The 13163-nt window shown below is 36.3% G+C and overlaps 1 protein-coding gene across 2 annotated transcripts in view; it reads right to left on the reverse strand.

Annotated features, from left to right (window-relative positions):
* MIB1 (MIB E3 ubiquitin protein ligase 1) overlaps positions 1-13163 on the reverse strand; it is a 95064-nt gene that overhangs the window by 38443 nt on the left and 43458 nt on the right. For both annotated transcript variants that reach the window (XM_019986554.2, XM_070778844.1), the window contains exons 11-12: positions 4192-4389; positions 2939-3090 (exon numbers count right to left, since the gene is read on the reverse strand). In XM_019986554.2, coding sequence (XP_019842113.1) covers positions 2939-3090; positions 4192-4389 — 350 coding nt within the window. The remainder of the gene's footprint in view (positions 1-2938; positions 3091-4191; positions 4390-13163) is intronic.

Raw genomic sequence — 13163 nt, forward strand, 5'->3', positions numbered from 1 at the left:
TCAATTAAAATCATCCTTTATCTGGCAATCTACAGTCACAACTGCATAAAATGTCTTGAGCAAATAGGAATTAAAAGTCATATACCTTTAACTAAAGCACCACTTTGTTGTAGAATGAAAGTGTTTATTTTTTTCTCTTTTTTTATGTCACCTGACACCAATTATCTGGTTGGAGGAGTTCTCAGGAATTAAAGAAACAGAAGTAGTATTTTTTCCCCCTCCTTGGTTTAACATTATTAAATATACTAGCCTGCTCTCAATGTGCTCAATAAAGTTAAACAATTCAAAATATTTAAAAGTTACTCATCTCCTACTAAACACTTTAGTTTTTAATCTACCTTAAACTTTACAACTTAAAAATATTATATAACCTAAATTAAATTCCCCCAAGAAAATCTTTTTGCCAATTCTAACTTGAAATACTTGCTCTGTATGAACTCCTGACAATTTCTCTACAGAATTTTTATTTTAATTGATTATATACTCTTGTGATATCTAACACTGTCTTGTCAAATGAAGACTAACATGTATTGAGTCCTCACCTATAGTCAAGGCATTATGGGAGACACACAAATATTTGTGCCCAAAATTTTAACAGAAAGAAACATAAAAATGCACATACTAAGGGACAGCACAAAGAAGATAACTGCAGAAAACAAGAACACAGAACAAGGAAGTATAGAGCAAACAGAAAATAATTTCAAAGATGAAATCTAAGACTTCAGGGAGAAAGTCGGTTAAGGGGATCTTAAAGAAAGAAAGTGCTTAATCAGTGAAGGAAAAGAGCAGAAACTTTTAGGGAGAGAGAGTAGTACAGTATAGCTGAAGGTCAAGGTGGGCAGAGAGATTTTAATTAGTGGGCTATAAACTTAAAAGACAGGCTCATGACACACAAGTCAGCTTGATGTATTGGTATACTCTTGGTTAAATCATTCACTGTCCATGTGTTCCAGCCTTACCTCACAGCCCAAAATACAGAGGAAATAATATAAGGCAGCTAAGATCAAATGATTCTAAAGTCAAATAGACCATGCTCAAGTACCAGCTGTTCCACTAGGCAGCTGCATGATCTTGAATACAAGTATTGAAAAACTTCATTTCTTTATAAGCCTCATATTCTTCATCTATAAAATTAGGATATTAACACCTGCTTCCTGCTTCAAAAAGCTGTTCAAGGGATTAAATGAGATAATGCATGTTAACTACTTGCACGTGGTAAATCTGTCATCACCACCTTTTATTTAAAAGGCAGGGAACAGATATACTATTTTCTCTCCTTTACAGTGTCAACATTAAATATTTGAAGTGTTCAAATATTGTAATTTGAAAAAAACAAATCAAGACATAACCTAAAATATGGCCATTTATTTCATCCTAGATTATATACCTATTGTTACAGTACCAATAGTCAACTTGAATAAACTCCTTTTGTTCTCTGTGCTCACCCTCTAGTGGCGATCTTAAGAAGCTAAAAAAAAACAGCAAAAAATTATTGTAAAAGGAAACATGATGTAAAAATGCAATAGGGAACCAAAGAATAAGAAATCATGGTGTCTACAGTTAATAATATTGAATTGTATATCTGAAAGCTGCTGAGCTAATCTTAAAACTTATCATAAGAAAAAAATTCGGAACTATGCATGGTGATGGATGTTAACTAGACAGATTGTGGCAATCACTTCACAATATATACAAATATCAAATCACTATTTTTAACACATGATATTAATATAATAAAGTGAAGTGAATGAAGGTCACTTAGTCTCGTCCGACTCTTTGCGACCCCATGGACTACACAGTCCATGGAATCCTCTAGGCCAGAGTACTGGAGTGGGTAGCCGTTACCTTCTCCAGGGGATCTTCCCAACCTAGGGATCGAACCCAGGTCTCCCACATTGCAGGTGCATTCTTTACTAGCTGAGCCACAAGGGACATTAATATAGTATCATATGTCAATTACATCTCAAATTTTTTAATTTAAAATTTTTAAATTATCAAAATAAACTTCCAAGTAAACATCTTCCTCAGTCAATACACGTAGCTTGATTCAACTATAAACACAAGACACCTAATGAAGGATTTTCTTTTTTTACAGTTTATTTATTATTATTATTACTATTATTATAATTATTGTTTTGGGGCCTCGCCACGAGGTAGTTCCCCAACCAGAAGCTGAACCCAGGCCCTTAGCAGTTAGAGCACAGAGTACGAACCATTAGATCCCAGGGGAATTCTCCAGAATTTTCCAAAATGCTTCTCAAGGTAAAATTGTTCCAAAAAATTCATTTACAGAAAGTTCTACGTTAAGCAAAGCTAAGCATTTTTCTTTTCTGTGAGACTCTGCAGATCCTTTATGAATTTTATGACTTCCCAAAAGTCTTTCTCAAACTTCACCAACAAGCACTTTTTTCAGTAGACTACCTATTACCCTAACAATGGTTAGAAGACATCTGTACTAGAAGTTTATAGTTAATTATATTATCAATAAAAAATTAGGTAACTTAAAAGTGTTTTAGTCAAAAGTTTAAAAAAAATAATTACCATGCAAATAGACAATTTGGAATAAAGAAAAAAAAAAAAACAGATAACATGAGGTTTTGGTAAGAGGATGCCTGAGAATGATCTTGAAGACACATAAATCTCCAGGTGGAATGCGTTTTAATTAAACCTTTAGAATACAAGCAAGTCTTCCTGATATTTTATACCCATATTTAACATATATTTAAATAGTCATTTCATGATACTTGTATTAGTTTAACAAAAAAAACCATATAAAACTAATCTATTTTAATGAAGACATAATTTCCTCAGATTTTAAAACGATTTAAAATATTAAAATAAGCCAAAATCACTTCCTTATAAGCATCAGAAAAAGAGAGCCCGCAACAGAAAACTATTTTTAAATTGCATAGGAAACAGTAAAAGGTGACATCTTTACCTGGGGTTTCCTCTCAGTGCAGCATGATGTAGAGCATTAAACCCATTGTTGTTCGTGATGGTAACATCTGCTCCAGCTTCTAGAAGAACTGCCAGGATGTCATCACGTTTCTTACTTATTGCATCATGAAGAGGAGTATCGCCTTCAGAATCCTTTATTTTTTCAAAGTTTTAAGAGATGTCATTAGCTCTTCTTCAATTAATTATTATATGTAAAGTTAATTCTTATAATGATCTACTAAGCAAAGAAAAACAGAAGCCATATCCAACAACCAGTAATAAAACATGCTGTGTGTTAAATTTCAAAATGCAGGCAAGAAATACTAGCCTCACTATAGTAAAGAAATCTCTAGTCAATCTAGATGGACAATACAATAAACATGCTACAGTTTTCCAAAGAAAATAAAAAATAAAGCAAGGACGTATCCTCAAATACAATTAAAATTTTAATGAGATAGAAAAGCTAACCCCCACCCAACTCATTAGCTTACAATGGGCCGCTATACCACACTCCTACCATTAACAGTTACACCCTAAAATTCCATACCTATTATAAAATCAATCCTAAAACTCCATATATATTTTCTAAATCAGAAAATCTTCCAAGACTAGATCAAGGACTAGACCAACAATCTAACATAAACTAAGCTACAATTAAAATAATTTAGACTCCTCTGAAGTAACTATTATGAATTGCTGAAGCTCACTGTCATGATCAATAAAGTTAAATCAACTCCTAGCTGATATTTTTACAAGTCCCCATCACCAACTCCCCCCATACAAAATCAATTTACTGACACTTTCTTAACAAAGGCTTTTCTAAGAAAGAATAGCTGCCAATTTTATGGCATGCTATGGCACCCCACTCCAGTACTCTTGCCTGGAAAATCCCATGGGCGGAGGAGCCTAATAGGCTGCAGTCCATGGGGTTGCTAAAAGTCGGACACGACTGAGCGACTTCACTTTCACTTTTCACCTTCATGCATTGGAGAAGGAAATGGCAACCCACTCCAGTGTTCTTGCCTGGAGAATCCCAGGGACGGGGGAGCCTGGTGGGCTGCCATCTACGGGGTCGCACAGAGTCAGACACGACTGAAGTGACTTAGCAGCAGCAGCATACCTTTGGAATCATTCACTATGACTGATCATACAGAAAGGACTGATAACAGAGGAATGCTTGCCACACAAACTAGTATGGCCATTTAAAAGAATCCTGGAAATACCTGCACAAATATAATTCTTTAATGGTTTTACCTGAAGACTGGGATGACAGCCAAAGTCCAGTAACGTCTTCACCACCTGAAGGTGACCTTTATTGACAGCAATATGAAGCGGTGTCTGCCTGCGCTTGTTTCTAGCGTTCAGATCAGCACTGCCCCGGTGCAGCACTTCTATAACAGCTCCTTCATCTCCAAAAGCGGCATGGTGAACTGCTCTATCGCCATCTTTATCCTAAACAGCAGCATTAAGTCTCAGTCAGTGAATGTTGCAGAAAGAAAAAAAAAAAGTGATGCTACTATAATAATTCATCAAGAACCAGATTAATGTAAGAAAAGGAAACAGAGTGGAGCCAACAAGATAACTAGAAATTCATTTGACTAGTGATTAGCTCCAAAGATAAATTATGACCTGGATCATTATATCATGCACACATGTACTAGACCAACAGTTACATCAGAAGTAGTCTGATTCTTCAGTACTCCTAAATTACCAGCCATGATGGTAAGCCAACATTAGAAAAATGTTAGATCACAACTATATATGAAGTTTTTTCATCAAAAAAATCTTACACAGACTTCTTAATAACACAGAAATTATACTAACAGTTGAGTAATTAAAAAAAAAAGAAGGAAGAATGCCGAACAGTATGATCTCAACCAGCTTTAAGGGGGAGAAATACATCCTCATGTTAACACTGGTTATCTCTAGCTGATGAGCATACACTTTTCTATATATTCAAGAACAGAAAAAAATTATTAAGCACTTCATCTAAAGATAAAAATGAAACACAAACAAGTATAATTCTATACATCCAAACCACCAAAACTATTTCAGAGGGATCCAGTAGGTATGCCTCACCTAATGTTAGCATATTTCTGAGAAGATGAAAGATAGAAAAGGACCCAATTACTTAAATGTTTCTCAAATGTAAGAGACTGCTTTTTTTTTAAATATGCTTGTACTAAAAAAAAAAAAAAAAAAAATGCTTGTACTGAACCATAAAGATAATATACATAGTCCATACCAAAAAGAGTCTCACTGTTAGATGCAGATGGAAAAGGATATTATAAGGGTACTGCTTTATTCCATACACATCTCAAATATTAACACTCAAGTAAGCAGACTCTCAGACTTTCTCCAACCCACGATAGCCCCTGGGAGACTCTATAGTTTTGGCAAGTGGTTTGAAAATCCATATTGCACTTGGGCTTCTGAACTAGTTTCCAAAGATAATGCAGATAAATATCACCATGGTTAAATACATTTAAACAAATGAATACGACAGTTGCTGAATTCAAAATAAGTTTTTGGTCTTTGCGTATTTTCTCAAATAGATGCTAAAAGTAAAACTGCTCAAACAGGAGTCCACAATGGCTTGACAATCATTCTTAAAAGGCCAAGAAACCACAATTCAGAAATTCAGAATTCAGAAATTCTCCTCTACTAATATTCCAGCAGAACAAGGTTAGGAGTCTTTGTTACTTCTCAACCTTAAGCCAAAAGGAACTAGCAAACCACTACAGGAAAGAGTAAGGACTGAACTCGTGTGCCTCTCAGCAGTATTGTATCTAAAATTCCAGGGAAAAACAAGCTTCTTAAAAAAAAAAAAATTATGTTTGTGTGTGTATATTGTTAACTTCTCTAGTAACACATGTCAGTATTTCATAATCTTAGATTTAAGATCTTCCTCACTTCCAGTCTAGATTCATTTTCTGTTATAATTTTTAAGCCTATCTAGTGGTACTCCTTCCATTAGAAATGAGAACATCCACTGACACTCACTGAATAAAGATAGGAACTATTTATGAAATGTACTATATATTAATGACTGTTAGAGAACTGCTACAAAAACACTTTAATGCAGGTTCCAACAACAATTTGCTTATGTTCAAAAAAAATAATACCTAAAAAATTAAAACCCAAATATATTTGTCAAAGGGAAATACATAAGGAAAATGTAAAGATTTTGGAAAATACATACACGCACTAGAAAACAATTAATTTCCAGATTTTGATTCTAAATGAGAAAACCTCACTTCCACAAAGACTGTAGCTTCCAGGTTTTGTTGCTTTCTTCCGAATTTATCTTAAGTATTTCAAAAGGCTTCAAACAACAAGACCTTTATTCTGTCTCTGATACTGCCACCAAACAAGCTGTTGAGGCCCAGCACAACAGCTCACTTCCAAAAGGTGATCTAAAGAGACTTGCAAAGGGGCCCCAATTTAATCTAACACTGATCTTGGTCCTTTCCACCCTCTGCCCCCCCTTCGTTTCCTCCCAACCTCTAAAACCTGCTCTTGTTCCACCCTCCCCTCTGCTGGCTGATAAAACCACAGTCAGCACATTCAGGACCTATCAGTCAAGGCTCATCTACTTCCTTTTGCTGAACCCCTACAAGGAAGCACCAAGTTCGATGGCTTTCACTCTTCAGTTAGGCTCTGTTCTCTCTTGTCCAATTCTACATCTAAGTGATTCAGGCCTGCTTGCATTCTCATTCACCTGACCTACTGCCATAGCTCATCCAGCCTTCTTACTTCAATCTATTCTTCATACAAAAAACAGAATTTTCTTTATAAAACACAAAATTTATCTTTAAAATTATTTCATGTAACTCTATAAAGAACAAACCTCTTTGAAGCCTACTTCTGTGGACCATTCCAGACTCATCTGCTGCCATCTTCCCTCACACATAAAACTAACTTAACCAACTGACTTGAGCCCAGATGTTCACGTGCTGCTCTCAGACTTCAAATGCTCTTGTTCATTATGTTATTGGCTTGAAAACACACATTCTTTAAAACTCAGTTCAGGCAACTCTTCTCTTATGAAACTGTCCCTGCCTCACACAAAATTAGTTTAACTCTAATTTCTAATTTATTTTTAGCAAATTATGTCAACTACTTTATTATTCTCAAATTTCATAAGTAACATCGCACCTTATCTTATTTTCTATAAAACTTATTCAATTAATCAAGACGCTGATATCCTGATCATACTTAAACCTAAACAGACTATGTGGACATGGTACATTCTGCTGTGTTCTTTCATTCATTCAGTAATCATGGACTAGGTGCCCACTATGAACTCAGTGCTGTGATGGACACAGAGATAAAACAACAGGCAAGACAAAACTCCTGTCCTCAGTTGCCATTCTAGTGGGGTAAAGAGAACATTAAAAATGAAATATGTAAATAAAATGTAAATGTTTGGTAGGAGGAAATGCCAAGGAGAAAAGATAGCAGGGAAGAAAGACAAGACAGCCAAGCGATGACCCCTCCCAGGGAAGGTGTGAGTAAATAGCTGAGAAGTGAGAAAGGCCCTGAAGACATCTGGGGAGAAGTGCGAGGAGACAACACAGTGGCAGCAGGAAGGATGAAAGTTGCGTGAATTCTGGATAAATTTCACAGAGCCAACGGGATTTACTGATACTCCAAATAAGGAGTACAGGGGAAAAAGAGGAATCAATGACGATTTTTAAGACCCAACCTGTGCAACTAAATAAAGGTGCTGATAAGAGAGGACTATAAAAGTATGATATGGCCCCTTTAAAAATCTGACCTTTTTTGTTTGGGCAATCTCAGATTGCACTCTGCCTTCCTGCAAAAGGCACCTTAAGGACTGTTTCCTGGGTCTTCTATTAATAAATCAGATCTTTTCATGGTTTTAACTATCAGTATTTTGGGGTAAGGGGAGTGTGCAGGGAAAGGGAAGTGGAAAAGCCTCTAGCCACAACCTGAACTAACATGGATCCCTAGGAACCATGTATGCTAATTCCTAGAGCCATTCTGGAGATTATTATTCTGAGTCCTGATTTGTTTTCCAAAAAAGAATTTCCTCGAATTGAGTAGTCTTAAAGTCTACTTGCCAGTTCCTTTGCAGATTACAGTTAAATACAATGTTTCTACAGTTTTGTTTTCATTAACCAGATAAACAGAATCACATAGAATTAGCATCTGTGATTTGTTCGTTGTTTTTTTTGTTGTTGTTGTTTTTGAGAAATTGCTAGCTTTCACTGAAAAGAAAAGTGAAAGTGAAGTCAGTCAGTCATTGTCTGGCTCTTTGCGACCCCATGGACTGTAGCCTACACCAGGCTCCTCTGTCCATGGGATTCTCCAGGCAAGAACACTGGATTGGGTTGCCATTTCCTTCTCCAAACTTTCTCTAGTTGGAGAGAAATGTTTAATAAGAACACAGATAATAATGAAACCTTAAATTTCCATTGTGTTCTATATTATAAGTGGTATCTTAATTGTTTCCCTTACTCACTCTCCACCCCTTCAAATTATTATCATAGATGAGGAAACAGAAGGTTAAACCAATTAAACTTTTTGCCCAAATATTATTTTAGACAGCAACAATACCATTCAAACTTGGGTTTTTTGACAAAAGTCTAGTAGTATTCCCTATTAATATTCTCCATTGAAAAGAGCTTTCATTAATCTTAAACAATAAAACCATTTAAAATTTGCTGATATCATCAGTATATATTTGTACTATATTTGAAAAACTTATTATAAAGAACTCACTTTTTAAAACTGGGTTTCCATTCAATCCTCCACACCTTTACTCATTATATTCATCAGTAGGAAAAAAAAAATACTGAGTCCCTGGAGGATGAAAAAATGAGCTCACCCAAATCGACATACCTAAAATCCCACAGTCCTCGGTGCCTTTACCTACACATAAACAGAATGTAACCCTACTGTATTCAGTAGGTCATACATGGAGACAACCAACTTTCCAAAATAGCTCTGAGTTTTCCCTTAGAAAAAGAAATAGGGAAAAAATATAACCTAATCACATATTTGAAAGGTATAATATAAAGCAAATAATTTAGCTTTCTAACAGCTTAAATCAACTAAAAAATCCGAAATAGTCATCTATATTATGGGCCAGCAAACTTTTCTGTGAAGGGCCAGAAAGTAAATATAAGTTTTATAAGCTACATGATCTCTTGTCACAACTACACAACCACTCAGTTTTGCAGCTGGAGCACAACAGCAGACTACACTATAAAATAAATAAATGAGTGTGTTGTGTTCCAATAATACTTTTAAAAAGAAATGAAGGGCTGGACCTGGCCTTCGGGCTATAGATTGCAATCTGTGAGCTATACTATCCTGAGCTCACTTCCTGATGTAGAAGAATAAAATTAAAGGATGCAGAATGAGATTCCCAGAGAACAAAATATATTATTCTCTTTATTCTTCAGCTAACTTGAAAGCTTTTAATAAAACTGGATTTTTTAAAAATCATTGTTAAATTATTGTGTCTAGGTGTGTTAAAGGTATAATAAAGGTTTTAAGAGAAGAGCACTTATCTTCTAGGATACATACTAAAACTATTTACCAATGAAATAATATGATATCTGGATTTGCTTCAAAATAATTCAGTGGAGGAAATGAGAGTTAAGAGGGTACTGATAAGACAGACTTGGCCAGAAAAAATAACTCAAGTGGAATAATGAGTACACAGGATTCATTAAACTATTCTATTTTTACAAATGTTTTAAATTTCCAATAATAAATTTACAAACAGATCGATTAATTTATAAATGATGAATCACAATTTTAAGTGCATTTGAAAAACTAACTATTTTCTCTCTCTTTTAAACCAGGATTTCCAATCAGCATTGCTGACATTTTGCACTGGATAATTCTTTGCTGTGGGAACTGCCCTGTACATTCAAGGATGTTTAGTAGCAGCCTCAGTTTCTATCCATTACACGCCTGTCAGTCCCTTGCTCCCCACCAAACAGTTGGGACAGTCAAAAATGTGCCCACAAAATGTCCCCTGTGGGACAGAAATGCCCTCCAATTAAGAATCACTGTTTTAAGTAAATTATATTGCTATTTATTACAATGTTGAATCTTACATTCTAGAAATATGAAACTTTGCTGAACTTTTGCTTTAGTCTTAGGCAATGATTTATATTTCAACCCAATTTTTGAATGTAGTTTTCCCTTTACCCACTGGGAAACTGTGTTATTAACTTAATCAGATGTGTAATTACCCCTTTTTCACACTATCTCTACAAATTACATCTTCCTACAATGGTTTTTTTAACAGAAAATGCTCAGAATGGAAATAAAAGAGGCAGTATGGTAGAAGGCCACACATATCTGTTTAGTAACAGATGGAGTTTCCAAATTGAATGATGTTATTTACAAACTACTGGCCTCACTCCAACTCCAATCTTACATGGAGAGTAATAACTGTTTTGCTTATTTGAGCTCAATTAAAAAAGAAAAAAAAAACCCTATTCTTGAAAAATAGTGCCAACTTCATTTCCAGCCCCCTAGCCGCAGCCCTACTCTACACAACCTCTCATGTGAACAAGTCTTTAGAAACACACATTTATGGATAGTCTCACTTTGTAAGGTTTAGTAATGCTGAATCACAAAGTATAGCTTTTTTTAAAAATCAGGTAAAATTTTTTTTGATTTTTAAAGCCTCTCAGCTGATTTTCTTTAATCAGAAAAGTCTGGGGAATTCCTTGGTGGTCTAGTGGTCATTACTCAGCACTTTCACTGCCATTGCCCAGGTTCAATCCCTGTTCCGGAAACTAAGACCCTAAAAGCTGCAGTTCAGTTCAGTTCAGTCGCTCAGTCGTGTCCAACTCTTTGTGAACCCATGAATTGCAGCACGCCAGGCCACCCTGTCCATCACCAACTCCCAGAGTTTACCCAAACTCACATCCATCAAGTCAGTGATGCCATCCAGCCATCTCATTCTTTGTCGTCCCCTTTTCCTCCTGCCCCCAATCCCTCCCAGCATCAGGGTCTTTTCCAACAAGTCAACTCTTGCATGAGGTGGCCTAAGTACTGGAGTTTCAGCTTCAGCATCAGTCCTTCCAATGAACACCCAGGACTGGTCTCCTTTAGGATGGACTGGTTGGATCTCCTTGCAGTCCAAGGGACTCTCAAGAGTCTTCTCCAGCACCACAGTCCAAAACCATCAATTCTTCAGCGCTCAGCTTTCTTCACAGTCCAACTCTCACATCTATACATGACCACTGGAAAAACCATAGCCTTGACTCAGTTCAGTTCAGTTCAGTTCAGTTCAGTCGCTCAGTCGTGTCCGACTCTTTGCGACCCCATGAATCGCAGCACGCCAGGCCTCCCTGTCCATCACCAACTCCCGGAGTTCACTCAGACTCATGTCCATCGAGTCAGTGATGCCATCCAGCCATCTCATCCTCTGTCGTCCCCTTCTCCTCCTGCCCCCGATCCCTACCAGCATCAGAGTCTTTTCCAATGAGTCAACTCTTCGCATGACGTGGCCAAAGTACTGGACTTTCAGCTTTAGCATCATTCCTTCCAAAGAAATCCCAGGGCTGATCTCCTTCAGAATGGACTGGTTGGATCTCCTTGCAGTCCAAGGGACTCTCAAGAGTCTTCTCCAACACCACAGTTCAAAAGCATCAATTCTTCAGTGCTCAGCCTTCTTCACAGTCCAACTCTCACATCTATACATGACCACAGGAAAAACCATAGCCTTGACTAGACGGACCTTTGTTGGCAAAGTAATGTCTCTGCTTTTCAATATGCTATCTAGGTTGGTCATAACTTTCCTTCCAAGGAGTAAGTGTCTTTTAATTTCATGGCTGCAGTCACCATCTGTAGTGATTTTGGAGCCCAAAAATATAGTCTGACACTGTTTCCACTGTTTCTCCATCTATTTCCCATGAAGTGATGGGACCAGATGCCATGATCTTCGTTTTCTGAATGTTGAGCTTTAAGCCAACTTTTTCACTCTCCACTTTCACCTTCATCAAGAGGCTTTTTAGTTCCTCTTCACTTTCTGCCATAAGGATGGTGTCATCTGCATATCTGAGGTTATTGACATTTCTCCTGGCAATCTTGATTCCAGCTTGTGCTTCTTCCAGTCCAGTGTTTCTCATGATGTACTCTGCATATAAGTTAAATAAGCAGGGTGACAATGTACAGCCTTGACGTACTCCTTTTCCTACTTGGAACCAGTCTGTTGTTCCATGTCCAATTCTAACTGTTGCTTCCTGACCTGCATACAGATTTCTCAAGAGGCACGTCAGGTGGTCTGGTATTCCCATCTCTTTCAGAATTTTCCACAGTTTATTGTGATCCACACAGTCAAAGCCTTGACTAGACGGACCTTTGTTGGCAAAGTAATATGTCTGCTTTTTAATATGCTGCAAGGCATGGCCAAAAAAAAGTCAGAAGGGTTGTAATATTTTAGTTTGTAGTTTCTGGATTCATTAAAAAATGGGATGTTCAAAATGTAATATTTACAAAATATTACATGATACTAAGTCTCTCTTGCATCACCAAAAAAAAAAATCCTTATAACACATACTGGGCTCCTAAATTGACAACCAAGATAGATGTGACTTAAAGGTACTCTGTAAACGCAAAGTCAAATTATATAATCTCACTTAGAAATACATCACAGTAATAAAACTAGTGTATAGTTTACAAATGTCTAATATGCTAATGTAAAACTCAAGCTCTAGGCAAAAGAAAATGCTAACACCAAGGATGACCTAAAATACCACTGGTTCTTTAGTAGCTATTCAGCAACTCAAGATATACATATCTGGGGGAAAAAGGCAAAAAGAATGTAAGACTTCTATTTTCAAACATGTCTTTAAATTTTTATAATTAGTAAAACCAGGCTGATTCACAAATTTTGCCCTCTAACATTGAAATCCTTATTAAATAGCTTCCTCAGATGGGAGTGTCATTTGGACAAAATTGCAACATTTTGCCCAGTTTGAATTTGATAGAATTTGGCTTATTCCTAAATAATTCTGCATTAGACTAAAACAAATACAATTCTAATATATTTTTAAGTGATGTAGTTATAGTTAACTGCAACAAGGGAAGCCCTCTGCCCACACCAGCCAATGAAATTTCAATGCCAGTAAGAATCATTAATTTCTCCTTTAATAAGAACATGTTCTACATTAAATTAAGCACATATACACACATAGTGTGATAAACACACACTGTAAAATCTTTTAAAA

Source organism: Bos indicus, chromosome 24 (genome assembly GCF_029378745.1).
Source record: "Bos indicus isolate NIAB-ARS_2022 breed Sahiwal x Tharparkar chromosome 24, NIAB-ARS_B.indTharparkar_mat_pri_1.0, whole genome shotgun sequence".
NCBI lineage: Eukaryota > Metazoa > Chordata > Mammalia > Artiodactyla > Bovidae > Bos > Bos indicus.